This window comes from Chrysochloris asiatica, unplaced genomic scaffold (genome assembly GCF_000296735.1).
Source record: "Chrysochloris asiatica unplaced genomic scaffold, ChrAsi1.0 scaffold00411, whole genome shotgun sequence".
Taxonomy (NCBI): Eukaryota; Metazoa; Chordata; class Mammalia; order Afrosoricida; family Chrysochloridae; genus Chrysochloris; species Chrysochloris asiatica.
In genome coordinates this window covers 579,343-605,574 of record NW_006408929.1, presented here as the reverse complement: position 1 = coordinate 605,574, position 26,232 = coordinate 579,343, and the positions used below count along the sequence as shown (strand labels likewise).

Genomic DNA, 26,232 nt, shown 5'->3' with positions numbered 1-26,232 from the left:
TGTCCATTCTTTTGACTTTGCTGCTTTACCCTTGTCAAACTGTTTGCCATACCCCTTTCTATATAAAACCATTGCCCTTGAGTTGACTCGGACTCCTGGTGACTCTACTGTTAGGTGACGAATTGGTCCCAACTCCCAGCAACCCTATGCAAAACAATGAAACACTGCCCAGTTTTGTGCCATCCTCACAATGAACCCTATTGTTGCAGTAACCCTATTTGTTATTGTCATTGAGTAAATTCTGACTAACAGCAACCCATATAGGATTTCCCAAGAGCAACTGATGTGTTTGAACTGCAGACCTTGTGGTTCACACCAGTCCAGTGGCCCTATAGGTACCCCCTATAGGTACCAATAAAATTACTAAATCATAATATCTAAAGTGAAACCCAAACCAGTTAACCTGTCAAATGGTAATCACTTTACTACCAGGGCTCCCTATTGATTATGAGCACAGAAAAATGGTTGTGTTCTGTGTAAATGCCTTGAGTTTGCTGATTTTTATTCCAAATATACTTGGCTTCATTTACAGCATGCAATTTCCTTATTGTGTAAGATTTATTTTCCAAAGTGATAATAAAGCAATCCCCTGCCCCTGCCCATTTTGGGGGCCTGCTGCACAAGAATTCTCATAGAATCTACTATCATCATGAGCTTGAGTGAGAACACGCTTGTTGGTCTGGCAACCTGCTTCCATGAAGATCACAACCAGAAATCCTACCAAGCAGTTATATTCTGTAACACATGGGGTGGCCATGAGTTGAAATTGATTCCATAGCATAGAGTTTAATGTTATAGATCCCATTGCTCAGTGTGGGTTTGTTTTTTGTTTTTCCCACCCATGTTTTAAGATCTATTCATATTGATGTAAAATCTGTTCTTAATTTTTGTTTGGTATTTCTTCACCTGCATACACACATTTTAGATGAGGCCATATAAGGGGTGGTCACTTAGGTTGCCTCAAACTCCCTGCTGCTACAAATGTTTAAGTGAACCTACTGGTAGTATTTTTTCATGAACTTCTTGAGTGTTTTGCTAGAAGTGACACTAGAGGTCAGAGAGTACCCCACTTCCATTATAGCCATTCCACTTCACACTCAACACCAACAGAGCAAAGAAAAGCAAGTTACACAATGATATGCATAAGTGTATGTAAAAAAGAAACTTGCAATATATTGTTACTTGTGGTTGCGCTTAACAGGCATAAACATTCATAGAAAAAGACACAGAGTTTATTTACATTTTACCTCTAGTGAGGCTAGTGGGGTTCAAGATTGCTGTCAAAAGACTTGTCTTTTATATAAGTTTTTAAAAGTGCAAAATGTATTTATAATTGAGTAATTTAACGAAAAAGCAGTATGTACAGACATACATTTTTTTAGAAAAACATACTACCTTTCAGAAAAATATAAATCCACTCTTCAACTATAAACATGGGTAAGTTGCAAAGACCAGGTCATTATTATGAAACTGACAATTACATCATTACATAACTGCCAAATCATGGCTCAGCCAAGTTGAGATACCCTTAACCATCATAGCCAGCATTGCTCTCACCTCACAACTGAGTCTTTGTTGTTGTTCTTGGTAGGTGCTGTTGAGTCGGTTCCGAGTCATAGTGATCCTGTATAGGGTTTCCCAGGAGCAGCTGGTGGGTTTGACCAGCCAACCTTGTGGTTTGCAGTCCAGTGCTGATCCTACAGTGCCACACCAGAAGTCCAGATATACGTTGTTCATGTATGAAACAACAGGATATACTCACTCCTCACTTATCAACATGCCTAGGTCCCAAAGACCAAGTGATTATGCAAAAATTTCATTAATATAATACTAGAGGATGACATCAGACCACAAAATGAAGGATGAGTGCATCATTATATAACTTAATAAATTCATTACATAACAACCAATTACATAATTCCCTAATTAGCAACCCACTGAAAACCACAGCCCAGTCAAGCTGCCATATAACCTGAACCATCATAATCAGTGTTACTGTCACCTCACACCTGCGTTAATTTCTGTACGCTATTAATTTGCAAAAGTTATATAGACTTTTTATCATAAATCTGAAATGCTAGATAATAGATAGTTGATAAGTAAGAGTACAAAAGTTATACTTTGCATTTCTTGCATCCTCCTTTACAAATTCTAAGATTAAGTTCTGGAAGCTTGTCAAAATGTGACAATATATTTAAAAGTATCGCCAATAAAAACAATACATTCAATTCCCATATTCTCATTTTAAAAACAGTAGAAAATTTAGTTCATGATTTATAAAATATGTTTGTTGTTAAGTTTCATATCCCTTGTAGCTTTAAAACTTAATAATTCATGTTTTCATCACAGCCACTGAAGAAACATTCATTTTCTTTACATCATGAAATCACTTATATCAGACATTTTCAACTGAATTCTGCAATAATTTATACTAAACACCCAGATTCTCTTTCATGTAACAAGATATTCAGAAAACCAAAACTGGTGATATTGCAAAGTTATATACAAGTAGCTGATGTAAAGAGACTTGGGCAAAAAGTTTGAGTGGACTGTTTAAATCTCCAACACAAAAGGCAAGTATAATTTTATTTCAAGAAAGTATTTAGTATTTAAGGTCAAGAATTACTGATTAGTCAATAAGAGTTAGCATTGATTCTCATTTCACATTGAATTTTGAAAAACAGAATATGAGTTAAATAAACCCTATTTAGTATCACAGTCTTTGGTCTACTTAGTCCTTTAAATTTATTTTTACAGCAAAGCACTTTTTATATAATTTAACACACACATGCTTTGATTGAAGAGTGACTGTAAATGGATCCAATTTTTTTCCACTTGCGATGACAACTTTGTCAATTCTTCTAGGAGTATGGACTCTGAAGGAAGCATTTTAAGGTGTAACTGAAAAGAAAAATACGACAGTTCAACATTTAAGACAATTCTATTTCTGTTTATTCTGGAATGAACCATTTACCAACAATCTTCAGACAATACTGTTTGAATACTGTTCCTCAAACACTAGTTTATTACTATCTCCCATTTCCCTCTCTGTTGTCAACCTTTTTAATCATGTGCTTCTTTATGGCACGGTCACTAGTCCATTAATAAAACTGAATTCTCTTGTTCTCCTCTACCGAAAAACAGTCCTGAGGTAGATTCAGAAACAAAGTCCTAGTTTTAACACTAAATCCGTATTTATATGCTCCTGTAAGTCTCACCACCACTCAACTGTCAAAGTTTGTCGTAATGTGGTAGTTAGCCTGTATCTGTAATGATGAAGGAGTCCTGTTGTGGCACTGTGGGTTAATGCGCCAGACTGCAAAGCTGTTTGAACTGCAAGGTTGGTGGTTTAAGCTCACCAGCTACTCCTTGGAAACCCTACACAGGGTTTGCTATTGGTTGGAATTGACTCGACGGCACTTACATAATGATGAAAGGCATGTCACCTGTACTGTAAATACCAACAGACTCATGGTGGGCAGGTTTCACTGGTGTTTCCAGACTAAAACAGCCAGGAAACAGGGCTAGGAAATCTACTTCTGAAAAAAACTGGCCATTCAAAACCTTATGAATAGCAGCAATATATTTTCTGTTATAGTGCCTGAAAAACAATCCCTCATGTCAAAAGGCACTCAAAATATGACTAGGGAAGAGCTGGTACTGCCTCAAGTTGTTGTTGTTGTTATGTGCTGTGGAGTCGGTCCCGACTCACAGCAACCCTGTACAGGGTTTCCGAGGCTGTAAATCTTTATGGGAGCAGAAAGCCTTATCTTTCTCCATGGAAAAGCTGGTAGTTTCGAACTGCTGACCTTGTGGTTCACAGCCCGATTCGTAACCACTAAGCAAGTAGTCAACCTTAACTAAGCTGATGGCACAAAACTTTAGTGACCTTCATTTGCTGATATGCGATGACTCAAAATGAGAAGAGTGAGCTGGAAACATTCACTACTAACCGGAACATGGAATGTACGCAGTATGAATCTAGGAATATTGGAAGACACCAGAAATAAAATGGAATGCATAAAGACTGATAGTCTAGAGCTGAAACAGACTACTGGCCTTTTTGAATGGGGTAATCAGATGGTCTACTATACCAGAAATGACAAATTGATGAGCAGTGGCACTATGTCATTAAAAAGGACTATTTCAAGATCTATCCTAGAGAATAATACTATCAATGATAGGATAATACCCAAATGCCTACAATGAAGGCCAGCTAATTTGACTATTATTTAAATTTACACAGCAACCATTACCTAAAGATGAAGAAATCAAAAGAAGAAAAAGAAAGAGTCACTACTCAAAAGTAATTGGTTGATGTTCAGCCATTTTATGAGGTAGCCTATCTGTGGTATATTAGTGAACTGAAATGGACTAGTATTGGCCACTGTGAATCAGATGATCATATGGTTTACTATGCAGGATTGACAAACTGGAATGGCATTGTATTAATTATCAAAAAGAACATGTCACAATCTACGTTCATGTACAATGCTGTTGATGATAGGATAATAGCCATATGCCTACAGAGAAGACCAGTTAACATCACTATTACTCAAATTTACACACCAACCACTAAAGTCAGTGAAAATGAAATTTTAAAATTCTGCCAACTTCTTCAGAGTGAAATTGATCAAAACTGCAATTATAACAGGTGATACACACATGGAAGGACCTCATCAGATGGAAAAGCTATGAATCTTCAGCCAAAACAAGGCCAGGGGAAAACTGTGAAACAGACCATCAATTGTTCATTATGCAAATTCATGCTGAAGCTGAAGAAAATTGAAAAAAAGACCACAAGAGTCAAATATGACCTTTAGCATATCCCACCTGAATTTAGAGACCATCCAAAAAACATATTAGCTGCATTAGACACTAAACACCAAAGACAAGAAGAGTTCTGGTATGACATCAAGAACATCACACAGAAAGAAAGAAAAAGGTCATTACAAGAAAGAAGAAAAATATCAAAATGGATGTCAGAAGAGACTGAAATTGGCTCTCCAGCAAAGAGATGCTAAAGCAAATGGAAGTAATGAGGATATAAAAGAGTGGATTAAAAAATGTCAAAGGTCAGCTCGAGAAGACAGAATCAAATATTTATAATGAAATGTGCAATGACCTGGAGTTAGAATATCAAAAGGGAAGAACATGCTGAGTATTTCTCAAGCTGAGGGAAGTGAAGAAAAAATTCAAGCCTTGCCTTGTGGTATTGAAGGATTCTATGAGCAAAATACTGAATGATGTAGAAGGTATCAAAAGAAGATGGAAAGAATACACAAAGTCACTATACCAAAAAGAAAGGGTTGATATTTAACCATTTTCAAGAGGCAGAATGGTACTGAAGGAAGAAGTCCCAGTTGCACTTAAGGCCTCGGCAAAAAAACAAAGCTCTAGGTATTGATGGAATACAAATAAAAATTTTTCAATAAACTGATATAGCACTGGAGGTGTTTACTCATCTATGGCCTAGAAATTTGGAAGATAGCTATCTGGCCAACTGATTAGATATCTGTGCCCATTTAAAAGAGAGGTGACCCAATGGAATGTGGAAATTATTGAACAATATCTTTAATATCACATGAAAATAAAATTTTGTTGATGTGCATGTGAAAACTGAACAATAAATTGAGCAATTGAGTTAATAGTGTTGTAGAAGAATATTGAAAATTCTATGGACTGCTAGAAGAACAAATCTCTATTGCAAGAAGTACAGCAGAATGCGCTTTAGAAACTAGGACAGAGAGACATGTTATCAGGAGGAACCAGTCCCTGGAGAAGGACATCATGCTTGTCAAAGTGGAGGGTCTATGGAAAAGACGAAGAACCCCAACAAGACGGACTGGCACAGTGGCAGCAGCAATGGTCTGAAGCATAACACTTGTGAGGATAGAGCAGGACCGAGCAGCGTTTCATTCTCATGTGCACAGGGTTGCTTTGAGTCGGAACCAATTCAACAGCTCCTAGCAACACCAACATGACCAAAAACCAATGGTCCTGAAGAAAGAAAGATCTAAACTGCACTGAAGGTACTGTTCAAATGGAATGCTCCAGGAATTGATGGAATGTCAAGTGAACTGTTTCAACCCATGAATGCAACACTGGAAATGCTTAATTGACTATGCCAAGAAATTTGGAAGACAGCTACCTGGCCAACTGATAGAAAGAGTTTCCATCTGTACATTTGAAAGAAAGTGATCCAAAAGAAGGTGGAAATTACTGAGCATTATCATTAATATCATATGCAAGTAAAATTTTGCTGAAGACAATTCAAAATTGGAGTAGCACATCAACAGGGCAATAAAAGGAATCCATGCTCGAGTCAGGAAGAGGATGTGGAACAAAGGTTACCAGTGCTGATATCAGATGTATCTTGGTTAAAAGCAGACAATACAAGAAAAGATATTTACCTGTGTTTTACTGACTATGCAAAGGTATTCAACTATGTGCAATATGGCAAATTATGCATGACAATGCTAAAAATGGAAATTCCAGAATACCTAACTGTGTTCGTATGAAACCTATATATAGACCAAGAGCAGATACTTATGTGGTTTTAAAATCAAGAAAGATGTACGTATCCCTTCACTCCCAGGGACATTATAATTTTTTTCTGGAAGATCATCAATAAAAATAATCCAAGAAGCTTAATTATATTAAGAAGAATATGGCATCAGGAAGCTCATTACCAATCTGTAATATGCAGATGACATAACGTTGCTTGTTCAAAACAAAGATTATTGCTTGTTCAAAACAAAGATTATTGGTAAAGTAAAGGGCCAGTGAAAAAGAGGAACATCCTCAATGAGATAGGCTGCATCAATGAGATGAGCTGAAACACAGCAATGACTGTGAGCATGGCACAGGAATGAGCAGTGTCCACTGTGCTTACAAATGGTCACTATGAATTTGCATCAACTTGACAGAACCTGACCCCAACAACTTAAGCTTCTCCTCTGATGTAACTCACTAGTAATGAATGGCACAAAGGCCCTTTGCTATTTTTTCTAGAGATTTAAGTATACTCACATTCTGAGACTAAAACTTTGAAAATTTAGAAAAAGGTTATAGAAGTAATTTGTGGAATTTTTATTTTTTAGTGTACATGCTAATATCTAAGCACCTTTTAAAGTAGATCATGTGAAACATCACTATAGATATTAATAACACTTAGATACTGATAAAATATTAAGATGAAGAATCAATCTATTTTCATTAATATCAGCGTCACTTTCAGCATTATTTATCTTCTTCAACTGATTACACCACATAGGTGAACTTTTAAAACATGACTTCTTTATAATAATCATAAAAGTTGACAGTTCTGTTATTGTCAAATTGAAATTCTTCCAACCAGCTTACAGGTAAATATTTTTATGTTATTGGTAGAAAACAAATGTATAATTTGACCTTTTCTTCAAGAACACAGAAAACCTTCCAACATGTAACTACTTAAAGCAGTATTTACTATCCATTATGGTCCTGGTATAGTACTGTAGGATCAGCACTGGACTTCAGACCACAAGGTCAGTAGTTCAAACCCATCAGCTGATCCTTGGAAACCCTATACAGGGTTGCTATGAGTCAGAACCATTTGGCAGTACTTAACAATAGCACAGCCACATGTGGTTATTTTGGCTCAATAAATTAAAATACAATAAAATGAAAAAATTCAGTTTCTCGGTCATACTATCACATTTCAAGTGCTCAGTAGTTATATATCGCTGCAGCTACCATCTGAGTCAAATACAGAACACTCCATCTTCAAAGAAACTTCTACTAATCAGTAAACACAAGGAAGAAGTGGAAAGAATACGATTACACTGTGAGGACGCTATCAATGTCACAAATCAAAATGCATCATCAACTGTTCAATGGAAAACCAAGTTACTCAAATCACAATTTAAAAAAAAGTTCTATTAGACAACACTAGAAAGTACTGTCTCACATCAAACTTACCTTTAGAAATAATGCGAGGTATGCTTGGGCCAACTCAAAATCACGCTTTCTGTCCAACATCATCCCAATCATTTTCAAGAAGCTCTGCATGACTTCTACAGACCCACCAAAATCAGGAGACAAGCTACGCAGTTCTGTTTCAATTCCTGATGGGCCTAATTCTTTCAGAAGACTGAGAGCAGGGTCATCTATATACATTTTAAAAAGAATTCAGGTATTACCTATAATCACTTTACTTAAACTACAGTTTTCATTCATATCTCAAGCACTGTATCTTCAAATAGCCCAGAAAACTCTTTCCATAGGTTGATTTTCTTATATAGTAGTAGAATAAACCCCCAGATTAGAGAAAATCAGTACAAATATTAAGTTGTTGTTGTTATGTGGTTATGTGCCATGGAGTCGGTTCCAACTCATAGCGACCCTGTACAGGGTTTCCAAGCCTGTAAATTTTTACAGGAACAGAAAGCCTCATCTTTCTCCCGTGGAACAGCTGGTAGTTTCAAACTGCTGACCTTTTGGTTCATAGCCCGATTCGTAACCACTACGCTACCAGAGCTCCTTATAAATAATAAGAGGAATACAATAAACATTAAAACCACAAAAGCATTATCAAATATTTTACATGAAATATTTTCTTTCTGCTATTAAAGCTATTTAAATCTAATTATTACCTAGGGCTAATGCACTGGACTGCAAGGTCAGTGTTCAAGCTTACCAACTACTCCTTGGAAACCCTATACAGGGTTGCAACGAGTCAGAACAGACTCAACGACATTTAACATCAACAACAATAGAAACTTTAACGTTTATGAATCAACTGGAACAAATCTTAACATAATATTATAATAGATAGCACATGCCAAACTATTAATAGTAGTTACCACTGGGACTAGAAAGAGAAGGGAGAATTTTGTTACTTTATTGCTATAAAAATTACAAAAGTACCACATAATTGTTATGAAATACTAAGAATACAGAAATACATAAAATAAGAGGGCAAAGACCTGACTCTGAATTCTTATCCACTCCAAACCTACTTCACTTTCCTAGAAGTGAGCACTATTTTTTCATGTATACCTTAAAAACGTATTTCATGCAATCATGCTTATAGGTGAGGCCTTTAAATAGCAATAACTACATTTTGGAAACAGACCAATGGCAATACCAAAAGTCTAATAAATTTTTATTTTCTGTCCCTCAGTTATACTAAATAATAGTGCTTTTCTGCTCTGTTCTTCCATAAATAAAACAAATTACTTCCTGTTATGATCCTTTTTTTGTGTGTGTATTCCCTCGGAAACCCTGTACAGGGTCGCTATGGGTCGGAACCGACTCAACGGCACTTAACAACAACAACATGTCACCTACAAAGGCTGGCTGGACCATAAAATAGTGAAATTTCCCAGAAGATTGACTGGTATGTTCTTTAACAACTTACATTCAAACTGTTCATCATTATTAGCTATAGATTATAGTCTTCAAAGTCAGAATTTATAAATAATTTAAAAAATATTTTTAGGGATAATTTATGAATATTTGAAATTGACTAACACAAGCACAAGTCTTTGCAGTACTGCAAACTAACTACATTGCAAATTGTTGTTTGTAAATTTTATAAAAAGGCTTGCACAGTGCTTACTATGGAAATGAGACAACAAAACTTTACATTTAAGAAAGGCATTCTTATTATTACAGATAAATAATGTCCGTAAGTGTAACAAAATAGTTAAATTTTTCAGAGAAGTATGAAAGGGTTCTCAGTACATTATTATAGCAACAGCATCGTTTGATTTTAGTGCCAAATTCGTTCAAGATAGTTTTAAAGCTAGTATTACTTCAGTTTAGCACCAAAGTTTCAACCCTTTTAAGTCTTACTAACCTCGTCAACTGAGAAATCAGCTAGTATTTCTTTTAATTTCTCTTCAAATATAGTAAAACAAGCTAAAGATACTTGTTAAAATATTTTATAACTTAACTTACATATATTATTTACCAGTCCTTCTTCAAGTTTCAAACAGAACTCTGATTTTTGAGCCAAAATTCCAAGGTTAACCACTTTAGACTAAAATAAAAATAAGTACACATTATTTAAAGAAAACAAATATTACAAACAGACAAAAAAGCATAGCGAATTAAAAGTTATCCTTAACTGTCTATGTGTCAGTAAAAGTTAGGTCTTGGTAAAGAACTAAATAAACACAACACATAAAACACACACACACCATATACTTATAATCCTCCAATTTGGCTTTTACCTGCTGAGCCTCAGTGTCTTGCTCAGGTGCAGCATATCTGGGTACAAGACCAGGAATTGTTGGAATAAAAAATGGTGCTGATTTTGGTGCTTTGGGTGGTTCCTTTGGTTTATTCTTTTTCTGATTAAAAGAAAATGAAAAAGTTAAACAAGCATAAAAATACTAGTGAGCAATTATATTACCAATTTAATTAACATTTAATTCCAAAACAATTCTAAAACAAAGACCAAAAAGCAAATAAGGTATCAAACCTTTCAAACTGGAATGCTACAAAAAAATTCCACTCTGATCAATACCAGATAGCCTTAATTCAGGCATCCTTAAGCAGACCTTCAGCTCCTGGCTGAAAAGGCAGAATTATTTCCTCAAACATACACATTGGAATCTTGACCCCTATTACTTATCAAAATAGAGGTCCCTGATTGGCAATAAATGATTTGGCTTAGGTGGAGCTATAGGATAAGCACTGGACTAACCCCAAGGTCAAGGAGCTCTGGTAGCGTAGTGGTTACAAGTCGGGCTGTGAACCTTAAGGTCAGCGGTTTGAAACTACCAGCCGCTCTGCGGGAGAAAGATAAGGCTTTCTACTCCCGTAAAGTTTTACACCCTCGGAAACCCTGTACAGGGTCACTATGGGTCAGAACCGACTCGACAGCACTCAACAACAACAACAACAACCCCAAAGACAGCAGTTCAAACATACCAGCTACTCCTCAGAAATCCTAGACAGGATCACTATGAGTCGGAACCAACTTGATGGCACTTATGAACAACAACACTGGTGGTTCAAATTCACAAAGCAGCGTCACAGAAGGCCTGGCAACCTTCTTTTATGAAATTGAAAAATCCAAACCAAGCCGACTGCCTTCGGTTAATTCCAACTCATAGTAACCATACAAAAGGTTTTCAAGTCTGTAAATCTTTATGAGAACAGACAGTCTCATCTTTTTGCCATGGAGTGGCTGGTACTTCTGAACAACCAACCTCGAGGTTAGCATTCTAACGCCTAACCCACAATGTCACCCTTTCTGTTGAAACACATAGGGTAACTATGAGTCAGAAATGATTTAATGAAATGAGTTTATTTTTCTGCTTGTTTCATTTTCAATCTTATTAACTGAAATATCCGGCCCTGACACATTTTAAACATTTAATAAGATTTAAAAATCTTTTTGTCTTTAACAGAATATGTTGTGTTAACCACAACTTAACAGAACCAAAAATTTCCGAAACAGGTTCTGACCCAACTTTGCAGTCCAGAGCATTAACACATAGCGTCACAACAGGACTCCAAGTGCCTCACACTAGAAATCACAAACACTAAGGTAGCAGTTTTTTCCTTTTTTCAGAAGCTAAAAAAGTAATGTATTAGGTTGATTTAAATAGTTTCCAATTTCTAATATAGTTGTAGCTGCAGGATGAACTTGTGCCACCCACATCCTGAGGTTAAGTGCTGTTGAATCCAGTCCGACTCAGAGCGACCCTGTATAGGGTTTCTGAGGAGCGACTGGTGAGCTTGAACCACCAACCTTGTAGTTCAAATGTGACTTTGCAGTACAGTGCATTAACCCACAGGGCCACACCAGGACTCCACATGTATGTATAATATTGTGAAAATCACACTAGATTAAATGGCATTCAATTAAATGTCTTTTTCTTTTGCTGCCTTAGGTATTAGTTGCTATGCCTAAGTCCATCAAGGGCCCTGGTGTGGTGCTGGAGAATAAGCATGGACTCTAACCACAAGGTCAGTAGTTCAAACCTATCAGTCACTGTCAGAAACCCTGTGCAAAGTCGTTATGCTTTGGAATTGAATGAACAGCACACAACAACTCCATCAAAAAAGGTGAAGCAATCCCCACTTAAAACAAAACAAAAAAACTGTAAAATCTTAGGGGTCCAAATTTAAGTGCATCATAGCATTACCTTAATAACATCAAGATTAAGAAGGTTTTTCCACCGTGATTCAGGGAGGAGTGATAGAGTCACCAACTGCTCATTCAACTGTTCTGGGGAGTCATAGACTATCATTTCATCACTTGGGTCAATGGTTTCTTCGGATAGCTCTACATCTTAAAACAAAGTATTTCAGGTAAACAAATGCAAAATATGAGATTTTCTTTATACAAAAGGAGCTGAATTTATTCCAAATCCACTGGTATTTTAATCCATGTTCACTTGACGAGCCTTGTGAACACTCCACTTACTTTCTCATCCCTCTCTTTTCCTTATTTTTTCAAATTAACTACTGTTCCCACCTATGGACTCAAGGCATCTTGGTCTACCATGTAATCTCACGTTTTTGCATCAACTCACGAAGTCATTCAAATATTTCTAACTGTTCAAATACACATTGATGAAATGCACTAGACTTTGCTCATAGCAGCAACAGCCCCTATATTACATATCAGATCATTTAATCTCAAAAAAAAAACCCAATTGTTTTGTGATTACCTTGGGTTTGACAAGTACCAGGAAGCATCACTACTGAAGGGACATAATCTGCTGGAAGTGCCCGTAATGAAACAACTGAATACAAAGAAATATTGGACCTAGGAAAGCAAAGCAACACAAGCAAATACATTAAAACCTAATAAAAACATTTTTTACTTCAGAGGTATTAGAATTACCAGTAATAATCCCCATTTGCAGAAAAACCTAAAATATAGACAGATTGTATTGATTTGAAAATGCCTTATCATAGATGCCATCACAAGAAAGTTTTACATAAACTTAGAACTAATTGAATTTTTGAAATACAGTAAAAATTGTGCTTATCTTAAAAGCCACTGATAAAATAGCTTCTGATAAAATATATTTTCATATACCAACTTCCATTTACAGAAATTTTAACTGATGGACTCAGGGAGTAAATCAGAGTAGGTGTTAAATGCCATTGAGTCAATTCCTACTTACAATGATTCTGTATATCGTTTCCAAGGAATAGTTAGTGGGTTTGAACCACCAACGTTGTGGTTAGCAGTCTAGTGTTTATCTTATAGCGAAACAAACTAATCATATTCTCAGGGTTGCTGTTCAGTCATAGATTTCTCCTGTTCTAGAACGATCCTCTAAGTGGCCATGTTTGTGACTTGTACTTATTGTATCCTAGTCATTGATGACTAAGCAAGATATAGGCTAATCAGATTTTTTTTTTTTTAAACAAACTTCCTGAATTTGTAATGGAAAATTAGAGTTAGGAACCTCAAGTTCTGAGTTTCACTAATAGCAGCATTACATAGAAAAAGTTAATTATTTCTGCTGCTGAGGTACTATAGCTACTATTCTTTGCTTGTGTTAATTGGTCAAGCCTCACAGATTATAGATGATACCATTTTGATTATTAAGGTAGTCAGAATCTATTTCTACTGATACAGAATTTGCTTCTGTATCTAAAAAATCTAATAAATTTTTATAATTAGAACTAGAACTCAATTGTTTTCTAATAAAAGACATATAAAACAAGGGAAAGAAAAAAATTGGAAGTCGATTAAAAATTTCAAGACCATTATTTTTTGAGTGGTCAGACAGTCTCTTATAGGTTCATCAAAGTAGAATTTGAAGATCACCATAAACACCTTTACATGGTCAGTTGGAGGATCAGAAAAAAAAAAAAAAGGAAGACCCCCCAGCAAGATGGATTGGCAAAGTGGCTGCATCAATGGGCTCAAGAATGGCAACAACTGCCCAGGATCAGGCAGTGTTTTGTTCTGTTGTGCACAGGGTCGCTATGAGTCGGTACCAACTCGATGGCACCTAACAACAACAACATGTTTATAAAGAGTAATGGGTACAGTAATTTTGGAAAGCATTTTATCAACATTTGTATCTTATTTTATAGGCAAAGTAATCAAAGTCAGAAGTGACTGGCCAAGGTCATAAAGTTATGGTATTTTAGCAACTATTATTTTCTGATAGTATCACATTTTCCCTTTCATATATAAGGACAATATGAAAGAACTTACCATAGGTAAATTCCTAGGTGGTCCACATGGGATGAGGCAAGAAAGTCTCCAGTAGGGGACATAGTAACATTGAGAGGGGCCGAGTCCAACAGGAAGCAATCTATAAGGCTGTTAAAAAGAATTATGAAGTTAAAGTATTTGAACTCCATAGAAACTAAAAAAGACAAATAAATTGACACAGAATACTTTTACTAAAAGAACAAGGATGAAGAAAATTTTTGTTTTTGCTTTTTAAAACTATCGGAAACTCATCAATTACATAAAGGTTTGTCAACTAAGTTACTATCTGAAAATAGTGTATACAACAGGAAGAACAAAGGAGGAAATGCTCTTTTTCTGGAATGGCAAATTTTTGGTAGACTGACTTGGGTACACCTCTGAAGACAGTTAAAAGACATTTAAGACCAGAACCTTCCTATTATTCTAGTGGAAACAATAAAAGGCTTAGGTAGAAGAAGTAATAAAAGATTTATAAAAAAAAGGAAATAGTAATGGAAAAAAAAATCTTGAGCAAATCTAGTTTTTTAAGACACATGAAAATCGAGTCTACAGAAAATAACTGTAAAGCAACTTATGTTAAACTGGTCTTACAGCTTTCAAATGCTGCTGGGATCCAAAGGCAGGGGAGGATGGGGGTGATCACACTCAGCTAAGACACTTGGGCCGGGCTTCACGGCTTCACGTAGAGCATAATGTCCACAGCAAATGGAAACGATTTACAAAGAATGTTAATGGTAGAGAATGTTAATGGTAGAGGAAGTACTCCTGGCAGAAGGAAGTGATTTACTAGTGGGTCTATGAGGAGTGTAGTTTGGTGGGACCATTAAACCTGAGGCTGCACAGAGGACCTTGAATCCATGTGTTTGAACGTGTTTTAACCTAATACCAAAAACCACACCCACTGACAGCAGGGGTTAATCCCTACTCAAAACAACCCTACAGAACAGAGTAGAACTGCCCCATAGAGTTTCAAAGGCTGTAAATCTTTAAGCAATCAGACCACCTCATCTTTTACCCACCAGAAGGTCTGGTGGGTTTGAACTACAGACCAAGTGGTTAGCACCCCAATGCTTAACCTACTGTACCATCAATGGCTCCTTTTTAAAATCTAACAGTCAGTGGAAAGTCATTACAGGTTTTTAAGCAGATAGTTGTGTCATTTTCACTTCCATAAGAATATGTGTCATCCGAATGCATACTGGGCAAAAAATCTGGTGATTATAGTGGTAGCGATCTAACAAGCAATGAAGATTTGAACTAGGATACTGACAACAGGCAAATGTAAAAAGTCTAAATATATCCACCATAGAGTCCTGGTGTGGCACTGTGGGTTAATATGCTGGACTGCAAAGTTGGTCTGAACTGCTAGGTGGGCAGTTCAAATTCACCAATCGCTTCTAGGTAATCCTATACAGGGTTGCTATTAGTTGGAAAGGACTTGATGGCACTATAATAACAACAAACATATGCACATCTTTCCTGAATGGTTCTTCACAGGCTGGTTAAGAATGGGAATACTTTGTCACTAGCTCAGGAATACCTTTCAGAGGAGTATACTGCTTTAATCACAACTGTGTTTTACAAACAACTTATTCAGTGAAGCCAGTAAAGTATCTATGAGAAAATAAAGCAAAACAATTAAAATTTAGAGTATTGCATCAAATATAAAATTCCCAGAAAAAATGTTAACAGCAGCTAACATTTGAGCGCTTTTGGCTAATTTATCTTTACAATCCTGTGAAGTAAAACACTTAGGTCTTGTTTTTGTTAGGCATTGTCCAGTCAGTCGACTCAGCAACCCTATGTGAAACAGAATGAAACACGACCCAGTCCAATGCCATCCTCACAACTGTTATGCTTAAGCCCACTACTGCTACCAAACTATCTCATTGGGGGGGGGGGGGTGTCTTCCTCGGTCTTGCTGACCCCTCTACTTTACCAAGCATAATGTCCTTCACCAGGAACTGGTCTCTCATAATATGTCCAAAGCATGGGAGACAAAGTCTTGCCACCTGGCTTTTACAGAGAATTCTGGCTGTACTTCTTCCAACATAGATTTGTTTGGTTTTCAAGCTGTCCACTGCACTTTCAATATTCTCCAACACCAAAACTAAAATGCATCAATTCTTCCACAGTCTTCTTCACTCACTGCCCAACTTTCACATGCATATGAGACAACTGAAAATATCATGGCTTGGGTCAAGCGCACCTTAGTCTTCATCAAACTGATTTCTTTGCTTCTGAACACTTTTAAGAGGTCTTTCTGCAGATTTGTCTAATGCAATATGTCATTTGATTTCTTGACTGCTGTTTTCCATGAGTGTCGATTGTGGGTCCAAGCAAAATGAAGTGCTTGACAACCTCAATCTTTTCTCCATTTGCCATGATGTTATTTATTGGTCCAGTTGTGAGGTTTTTTTTTTAAATATTGATGAGTAATCCATGTTGAAGGCTGTAGTCTTTGGTGATCATCAGTAAGTATATTAAGTCCTCTTTGCTTTCAGCATACAGATTACCATTAAGCACCCCCTTATTATGTTCAAACAACTGCAACTTGGTCTATGCACAGTTTCTTCAGGAGCACAATCAAGTATTCTGGAATATCCATTCTTCACAGTTATTCATCGTTTCTCATGGAGCACAGTCAAAAGTCTTTCCATAGCCAATAAAGCAAAAAATCACATCTTTCTGGTGTGGCACTGTAGGACCACCACCGGACTGCAAACCACTAGGTTGTCAGTTCCAATCTACCAGCTGCTCCTTGGAAACTCTACACAGGGTCACTATGAGTTGGAAAAGACTTGACGGCAGGCACTTAACAACAAAAATCTTTCTGGTATTCTCTGCTTTCAGCTAAGACCCATCTAACACCAGCAATGATATCCCTTATTCCACATCCTTTTCTGAATCCAGCTTGATTTTCTGGCACCTTCCTGCCAATGTACTATTGCAATAATTTTTAAATTATCTTCAGCAAAATTTTACTTGCATGTGGTAGTAATGCTATTGTTCGATGATCTCTATATTCTGTTGTGTTACCTCTCTTTGAATGGACAAACATGAATCTCTTCCAATTGGTTTGCTAAATAGTTGTCTTTTAAATTCCTTGGCATAGATGAGTGAGATCCTGTAGTGCCACAGCAGTTTGTTGAAAGATTTCAATTTATATTCCATCAACTCCTGGAGCCTTGTTTTTCACCAGTGCCGTCAGTATAGCTTGGACTTTTTCCATCAGTATGGGTTTCTGAGGAGTGCTTAGTAGGTTTGAACCACTGCCCCTCAGTTCCAACAGACCTTGCAGTCGAGTGCATATCCTACAGCGCCACACTTAGGCCTAATGGCATTTAAAAACTTGGTCAAGGTAGAAAGCAACAAAGCTAAAATTTTCATCTAATTTCAAAAGAATTAAACTTACTGTCATTGATTTGATTGACTCATAATAACCCTGGGGACAGGCTAGAACTTCTCCAGAGTGTTTCTGAGGCTTGTCTGTCACATCTTTCTCCCTCAAAGCGGCTGGTGGATTCCAACTGTCAACCTTCTGGTTAGCAGTCAAGTGCTTACCTATTGTTTTACTAGGGTTCTTTCTTAACCCTCTAAGACAACTACTAAAACTAAGCATACAAAGAACAGCTTTGCAGTATGTCTGCATCCACATAATGCTGACAGATGAAATGTAAATGAAGATACTCCAGAAGCAGTTACATTAAGGGACTTGTCTGTAAGAAAATATCTCTCTCAATTTGCTGAACTATTAATTATAGAAAGATTAAGTAATGAATGTACAATGGGGAGAAATGACTAAAATTAGGAGCACTAGAAACAAACACACATTAACTTATGATCAGGGCAAAGACTGCTGCTTAGTATGCTTTTGTATCAACAACGTGTACGTGCTAAGGTTTTTCCAAACTACGCAACTCCCTTGTACATTCGTTTCCTATATGTGGTACATGCTGTATGTGGGCACACAATATCTACATGGGTGCAAAAATAGGGAAAGTATCAGTTATTGGGAATAAAATGGAGTAACAAGTCTGTTTTCTGCTAAAAACTCAGAAGAATAGCTTCTTTTGAGGGAAACCCATTCACCTAAGTGCCTATTATATGCAAGAGACTGTGCTAAATTATTCATGTAAATTCAATTAATCTGAACAACCCAGAGCAGAAGATATCTTTATCCCAATCTGTGGATGAAGGTTAAACAGGGTAATTTCAGATCTTATCAGTTTCCTACTTGTCATAAATATTGGTTCATCAGAAGTTTAAATATATGAGGATGGAACTTCCTAACACGTTCAAAATGTATTCACTCCATAGAGAATTTACTGCTGGAGCACTTATTTTATTTGATACTATAATTATTTTGTCAAACACATTGTGCAACTTTATTTCCACAGCTGTTGTGTGTGGGTAGACTGGCCTTCCATTATGTAAAAGTACCAAAATGAGGAAGCCGTTTCCACAGACACAGCAGATTTTCACACTGTAGCATTAATTCATAAAGTACCCTAGGCAGACTTAATCCTAGTCCTAGCATTTCCATACAATCACCTGCTAATCCCACAAAGTGTAATGTCCCAGGGACATTATAATTTTTTTCTGGAAGAACATCAATACAAATTTTAAGCAGAGAGCACTGAATATACAGCCAGCATTTAGTAAGTCTTTTTATTATTCTGCACAAAAGCAGGTAGTATTTAAATGCTTTATCTTCAGTGACAGAATCACCGTCCACAGGAATCTTTGATGTGTAGGACAAAAGAATGTTTTGACTTAACAGAAAAAATGATGTTCTATTTCAATTATTCTCACTTGTTGTTGTTTAATGCATCAAGTTGGTCCCAACTCATAGAGACCCTGTATAGGGTTTCCAAGGACCAGCTGGTGAGTTTGAACTGCCGACCCTACAGTTCAAACTGACCTTGCAGTCTGTTATCCTGCAGCATCATACCAAGACTACTCTTCTTCTCTCTTAATGCTACTCAAAAAGCAAAACCCAGCAGGGGTAGTAGTGGTAGTGGTGGTCCGTGGTTTCAGCTCTGACTCATGGTGACTCTGTATAGGGTTTCTAAGACTGTAAACCTTTACGGGAGCACAAAGTCTTATCTTTTTCAGGGGTACGACAGAACAAAAGCAAAATTCTATTAATACTATTTAATTTTATGGTTCTCACTCCCCAAAGAGTTTAACCTGAACTTCCAAATAAATTTGGAAAAAACAACAAAAGATAATGGTGGGAGCGCAATGACAGATCAATTCAAGGACAAAAAATTGCGACGCTGCCCGAGTAGCCTATATGTTGTTGTTGTTAAGTGCTGTCAAGTCGGTTCTGACCCATAGCGACCTTGTATAGAGTTTCCAAGGAGCGACTGGTGAGCTTGAACCACGGGCCTCGTAGTTCAAACAGCTTTGCAGTCTGTCGCATTAACCCACAAAGTTCACACAGCTTTGCAGTCTGGCGCTTTAACCCACAGCGCCACACCAAAACTCCAAGTAGCCTATATAAGCAGGGGGAAAATAGCACTTTAAAGAAAGTGTATAAGAAATAGTCTCTAACACACAAGCAATTTGTTTTAGACAGGCACATCACCAGATGGGCACACCTGTATGTTACCACACCCAAAGGTTTACTCATACTTTCATATTACAGGCTTTGGATGAGTGTGTTCATTCTTCAAATATTTAAGATATTATATAAATGATGCAACTGGTTATTGAAGAAAAGAACTAGGAATTTCCAAAGGTTGTCATACTAATTATGTTTAAAAAGGGAAAATAAAAAGCCCAATAGTTACTTAGAGTTGTACAATAAACTATTTAAATAAGGTACAAATTTTAAATTGAAAAAATTAGAAGTTATTTTAGTCTCAGGTCCTTGTATAATCTCTCTAATACTTTCATTTTAATTTATGCTTCAAAAACTCAAATGATAGAGTTGCTTACATTTTAAATGTCTATAACCTATAAGTTCTCATCATTGCTAATACTGATCCTCACTTCATTATCTACCTGGTACACATCAAGAAAATCAATCCATTCTTAGTACGTACCACAACCTAAACAAGGGTGCTATCACAACTGTAGGGAAACTTTCTCCTTTTACTGCTGCTTATTTTTGCACTGTCACCTTGGGCAAATCACTTCACCTCTCTCTGAACCTCCATTCTTATTTATAAAAACTAAAAACTATAATAGTATGGACACCTATGTTAAGAGGGAAGGTGAAAAATAAAAGCAAAACAAGTGTTTAGTAGGCATGATAAATATTAGCTAATTTTTAATTTGTCAGCCATTTTTTGATAACTGTTTATCAAACTCTCTCACCCGCTTTAAAATCCTAACCAAACAAGTCAGGCTTTTTTCTTTAGTAAACTAAATCAGTGAGGTTTATTAAAAAGCTTTCTTTTAACAGTCTCTATGAAGCTTATTTCTTGCTCTTGTGTTTTTAAAAACATCCAGATTCATGCCTCTGTAATTCACTCAAAATTGTCTAGAGTTGAAAATCTATCTGATTTAAATTTCTTCAACTCTATACTTTAAAAGTTCAGCAAAACGGTTAATGCTGAGTCAAAAGTTTGCGGCTTTAAATGTTACTTTCAAATCCTAATTCCTTCATTCCAAAAATAACTTAGCATTAAAATTTTTTTTTGTTTTTTGCAAATTTAGTACTGAACACTGACAAATTTCTCCTACCTAATATAAATTAGTACTAGAAAAGGAAATAAAAACATCATGGCAAGTTTATTACTTGCACAAAAACTTTTCTACCGTAAAGCAATTCAAATTTTTATAATGTTCATTTTTAGAACATAGTAAAAGACCAACAATCAGTGGACCAGTAATATTTTAATGATGTCCTTAAAAGACAGTTTTTGTTTTTTAATTAAGTACCAATTTTAGTTGAACTTTTGATGCTAGGAGAATACAGTCAGAGACTTAGTTTTGCTTTATCTCACAGGTGTGAAAAAGAGACACACCTGTGGACAAAAGTCCCTAGTTTTTAAAGCTACACCCATTAGCAATACTCTTTCACTGTGCATACTGTAAATATGGTGTTCATTAGGCAGGTGTGTACTATTCCTATATTAAACTTGAAGGGAATGAGGACATTAGGGTTTTTCCTTTCTAAAGGTCAAATTACTTTCAGGTATGAGCTTATCCCATTGCTGAGAAAAGTATGAGGAAATGAGTTGGGCAGAGTTTAAGAGTATTTGAGAAGATGAAACCCATCTTCCTTCCTATTTTTCTCACCTATCTCTTCCTTCATAGAGTTTTCCTGTTACAGTAGATGCTTTGGACTTAGCACCATACTTCCTTCTTTCAGACTCAATCTAGGCAATTCCATGTTAAATGATTTAGAAATGTATTCATTCCTACATAAATCTTTACCAACAAAACACATACATATATATGCATGTTGCTATTATTGTTAAGTACTGTCCAGTTGGTTCTGACTCATTGCAAGCCTGTATAGGAGCAGTCAGTGACTTTGAACCGCCAATCTTGCGGTCGAATGCTTATCACGTAGCGCCACACTCTTTGCAAATTTAGGTAATATAGTCTAATCAAGTTCTACTTAAGTTTAATAATATAATCCATAAAAAAAATTTCTGAAAACTGCTGGATTTTGTCCAAACCACAAGAAACACATTTTCACTACTTTAAGACCTCTTCTTTTAAGAATTATGCTACAGACCAACAAGTCATAATATATAAAAAAGGTTAAATAACCTTATAACTAGATTCAATATGAACTAGAAAACAAAACAAAATTTAGTTTACAGTCCTCAGTGCGGTGAACTGCTTGGTGTGGCTATTCTAGTCATGGTTTTTTAACACCCACCAAACAATGGAGTGGGACCAGGCAGATTGGGTATATTTCCTCTTTCCTTAATAGGTCTGGTTAAGAGAAGGTGGAGAACGATGCTGAGAGGTGTATATGATAGACTGTGAACGATTAACATGGCTGTGATCATAAAAACTTGAAACCCTAATGAGGGAATTGGTCAATTTGGGGTATAAAAGGAATTATTCTATAAGCAGGAATGGGAAACCTCAGTACCTCCAAAGAGCCAACAGAGGAGCACATCCTTTGGGTTCTGAAACCCCTGTGCACTGAACCTCCTTGACCCAGGGACATGAGAGGAGTGGCAGAGGAGCAGCAGCAACAGAACAAAGAGTCAAAGCATGAGACAGAGTAGTGGGCTTCCTGGCCCAAGGAGTAAGTAAAGTTAAATGCCTTCGGAGTGGGGTGCCTCCAAGCATTTTAATTAGGGGAGCTCAATTTGCTGACTCATCGAGCTAGAGTCAAGCATCTTCAGGCTGAGTATCATAGCCAAGTGGAGTGACCTTTGGGCATTTAACAGCAACCCAAAAAGAGCTATGTAACATCGTCCAAACAGGGCAGAGGCCAAGATAAGGGGTTGAGGACCACAAAGATGTGCTGAGGACTTAAGAACTGTATCTTTGCCATTTCTGATTCTGAAATGTAACAGGTAACTTCTTTAATAAACCCTATGATCTGAGTATGGTCTCTGAGTTCTGTGTGCTGCTAACTCACTGAGTCATTTCCAACTCAGAGCGATCCAGTATATGGTTTCTGAGGCTGCAAATCTTTATGGTAGCCGAAAGCCTCATCTTTCTCTCAGAGCAGGTGGTGAATTCAAACTTCTGACCTTGCGGTGAGTAGTCCAACACATAACCCACTGTGCTATCAGAGCTTCTTATGAGTTCAGTCCAGCCACTGCAATAAATTATTGAAGCCAGCTGAAAAGTAGACAGCTGGGATGGTTGGTATCAAAATCGGTAAAGAAAGTTGGAGGGGGGGCATTCTGACTTAGGCATCTTAGGAATTGGCCTTGAGCCACATGTTAAGTAAGAGAAGATCAGATGCTGTCTCCAAGCCATTTGTGCACGTCCTAACATGTGAACTCTATTTTGTAGTATCAAAAAAGCCAAAAGAGCTTTCTTAATTCACTCTGATAGCTCAGTTTTATAGAAAAAGAAAACATAATAGTGTTGAAAAAAATGTAACTTCTCTTATCTGTTATGTCACCATGCCATGCTGTTTAGAAGTCAAAAAACATTTCAAGGATAAAATATATGTCAGGTTAGTAAAATGCTCAAATACATTCACTTTCAGAAAGCACATAATCTTTGAACCTTAAACCAGAACTATCTACTGAAGTCTTTTTAAAACCAAACAGTACTTTAGCTTACTTGCCAAAAATGTTCTGCCTTTGAGCATTATGCTCTTTTAAGAACTATATGGGATCAAATGGACAGAAGCAACTTCAAAGAATCTTAGACAGGAACCTTAGAGGGCAGTGAGTTTACGTTAATGGTAGAGGAACAGTTCAGAGAATATAATCAGTGTCAATGAATTTTACATGTTGAAACTGTTAAATTGGTATGTGTTTTGCTGTATATATTCTCAATAAAAAAATAAATTCATAAAAAGCACATGATCCATTAACTACATATAAAAACCACATACAAAGACCTTAAGAAACCTTGTTGAGAGAGACTAAATATTTTAAAAATAAACTCACCATCCAGATGGAAGATCCCAAGTCTTAATACAGCAATCCATTGAAGCACTTATTAACCAACGACCATCGGGACTGAAAGCCTTTAAATTATTAAAAAATTTAAAATATACATACATATAAAATGTCAAAATAGCTCTATATATCAATTACAGCCTAAAGAATGCTTAAGCTGCAAACTACAAAAAAGTAGGAAATCTGATCGAGAATATTTAGACTGCTTTATATTATATAACAAGTCCTGGTATGGCACTGTGGGTTAATGCGCTGGACTGCAAGGTCAGTTTCAACTGCAATGTTGGCACTTTAAGCTCACCAGCTGCTCCTCAGAAACCCTATATGGGAGTTTATTTGGGTCGGAATCCACTTGATGGCACTTAACAACAAATATTTTACAAAGGACTCCTGGTGTGGTACCGTAGTATCAGCACTGGACTGTGAACCACAAGTTTAGCAGTTTAAACTCCCCAGCTGTTCCTTGGAAACCCTATAAAGGGTTGTTATGAGTCAGAACTGACTTGACAGCATTTAATAACAATATTATGTAAAAGAAAATGTCTCATATACCGTTGATGTGAAATCTGGATGAGAATTAAGATTTTACATTAATTAGACAAAGTTTTAGCAAGATTATCATGTGACTTTTTAATTTGCATACTATGTTTTTGGAGATAATTAGATAAATTTCCACTACAAATAATTTTTAACATTAAAACTGCTCTTCCGAAAATATTTAATTAAAAACATATTACACTAAGTCTAATTATAAAGTATTTGTGAAAGCAACAATTGTTTAATTGCCTTGAAAAGAGTCTATATATTTCATCGGCTTTCTAAGAATTAACTGAACCAACATAGTTTTGCAAACAATGCAAACATCTTACGATATTAAGTTTACTAAATTATGAGTTATTTTCTCATTTATAGCTTCATATTTAATATTGTTATCATTATTAAGTGCTGTTGAGTCGGTTCATACCTACCCAGCGTAGGGTGTCCGAGGAGCAGCTGGTTAGCTTGAAGAGCCAACCTCGCTGTTCAAACTGACTTTGCAGTCCAGCACATTAACCCACAGTGTCACACCAGGACTCCATATTTAATATTAAGTATTAATATTTTATTATTAAGCTTTCATATTAAGTTAAAATGACAAGCTTATGTATCAATGTTGTTCTTGTTAAGTGCTGCTGAGTTTGTTTTGACTCATAGCAACCTTGCATAGGGTTTCCAAAAGAGGCCTGGTAGCATAGTGGATTACGAGTTGGGCTGCTAACTCAGGGTCAGTAGTTCAGATCTACCAGTTGCTCCATGGGAGAAAGAGGAAGCTCTCTGCTCCTGTAAAGATTTACCACCTCCCTCAGAACCTATGCAGGTTTGCTATGAGTCAGAACCAACTCAGCGGCACACAACCACCATAGGGTTTCTAAGGAAGTGACTGGTGGGTTGGAATCCTTCAATAAGCAATCCAGGGCTTCTCCTACAGTGCCACACAGACTCCTATGTATCATTATTAATTTTCCAAAGTATATTTTGAACTTGTTTGGAGTTTAAAGTACAAGATGAACTATAGGATTTATACTATTAACATCTTTTCTTCATCTATATAGATACATAGTAACTCATCCTGCCTATACCACATAACTTAGGAAGATTAAGTAAGGTCATACATAAAAGCACCAAACCTAAGGTTTATAACAGTAGGACATTACCAAGGAGTCTAAATACATCGTAGGGGTTATGGTCATCCATATTATCAATCATGATCTCCGACTGTGAACACTAATTTGTTCATCAGCTATAGGGAATATTCTTAAAAGTTCAAACCTCAAAGTATCAAAAGCTCAATTTACAGAAGGATGGTGCAGCTAGTAAAAAAATGATTGATAAGTAAGGTCATAATATAAATACTCGAAACGACTCGACAGCACTTAACAACAACAATATAAATACTCACAGATTTAACTGGGAGTAAGTAATGTATTAACTGAGTAGGTCACGCTATAACACACAAGTTGAAAGCAAAGCATAAAAGCAAATGAAAAAAAAAAATCAGACATATACTTTTAAAACTCTTATCAAACGAAAATACACATTTTTGGAGTTAATATATACAGCTCAAGAAATAACCTCAAACTAGGATAAATCAAACCTGGATATCCCTGTAAATAATCTATTACTACCTTCTTATGTATGCAGAAAAAGACAAGCTTTCTAGACATAATTTAATATTAAGTTAAAAAGGATACACTTAAGTATCAGTGTATCATTCGCTCTCCTTGTTTGGAGTTTAAAAGAAAAAACTCTAGGATTTATACTCTTTATTGGATGGTATTCACTCTTTGCAAAGTATAAAATTTATTTGAATTCTAAAATTTCTTTAAAAATCATTAAAAGTTAGCAACCAAATTATGTACAACTATGGTTCCAGTTCATACATGGATGTATTCCAAACAAAACATCTTTAGGTATGTCTCTGCTATCAGTGGATGGCTACAG

The 26,232-nt window shown here is 36.3% G+C and overlaps 1 protein-coding gene across 1 annotated transcript in view; it reads right to left on the bottom strand.

Moving 5' to 3' along the window:
* Positions 1 to 2,572: 2,572 nt before the first annotated feature.
* WDR36 (WD repeat domain 36) overlaps positions 2,573 to 26,232 on the bottom strand; it is a 49,755-nt gene continuing 26,095 nt past the window's right edge. Inside the window, exons 16-23 of the mRNA XM_006876759.1 lie at positions 23,740 to 23,819; positions 14,186 to 14,293; positions 12,675 to 12,772; positions 12,147 to 12,292; positions 10,221 to 10,340; positions 9,946 to 10,027; positions 7,963 to 8,150; positions 2,573 to 2,901 (exon numbers count right to left, since the gene is read on the bottom strand). Coding sequence (XP_006876821.1) covers positions 2,752 to 2,901; positions 7,963 to 8,150; positions 9,946 to 10,027; positions 10,221 to 10,340; positions 12,147 to 12,292; positions 12,675 to 12,772; positions 14,186 to 14,293; positions 23,740 to 23,819 — 972 coding nt within the window. The 3' untranslated portion in view covers positions 2,573 to 2,751. The remainder of the gene's footprint in view (positions 2,902 to 7,962; positions 8,151 to 9,945; positions 10,028 to 10,220; positions 10,341 to 12,146; positions 12,293 to 12,674; positions 12,773 to 14,185; positions 14,294 to 23,739; positions 23,820 to 26,232) is intronic.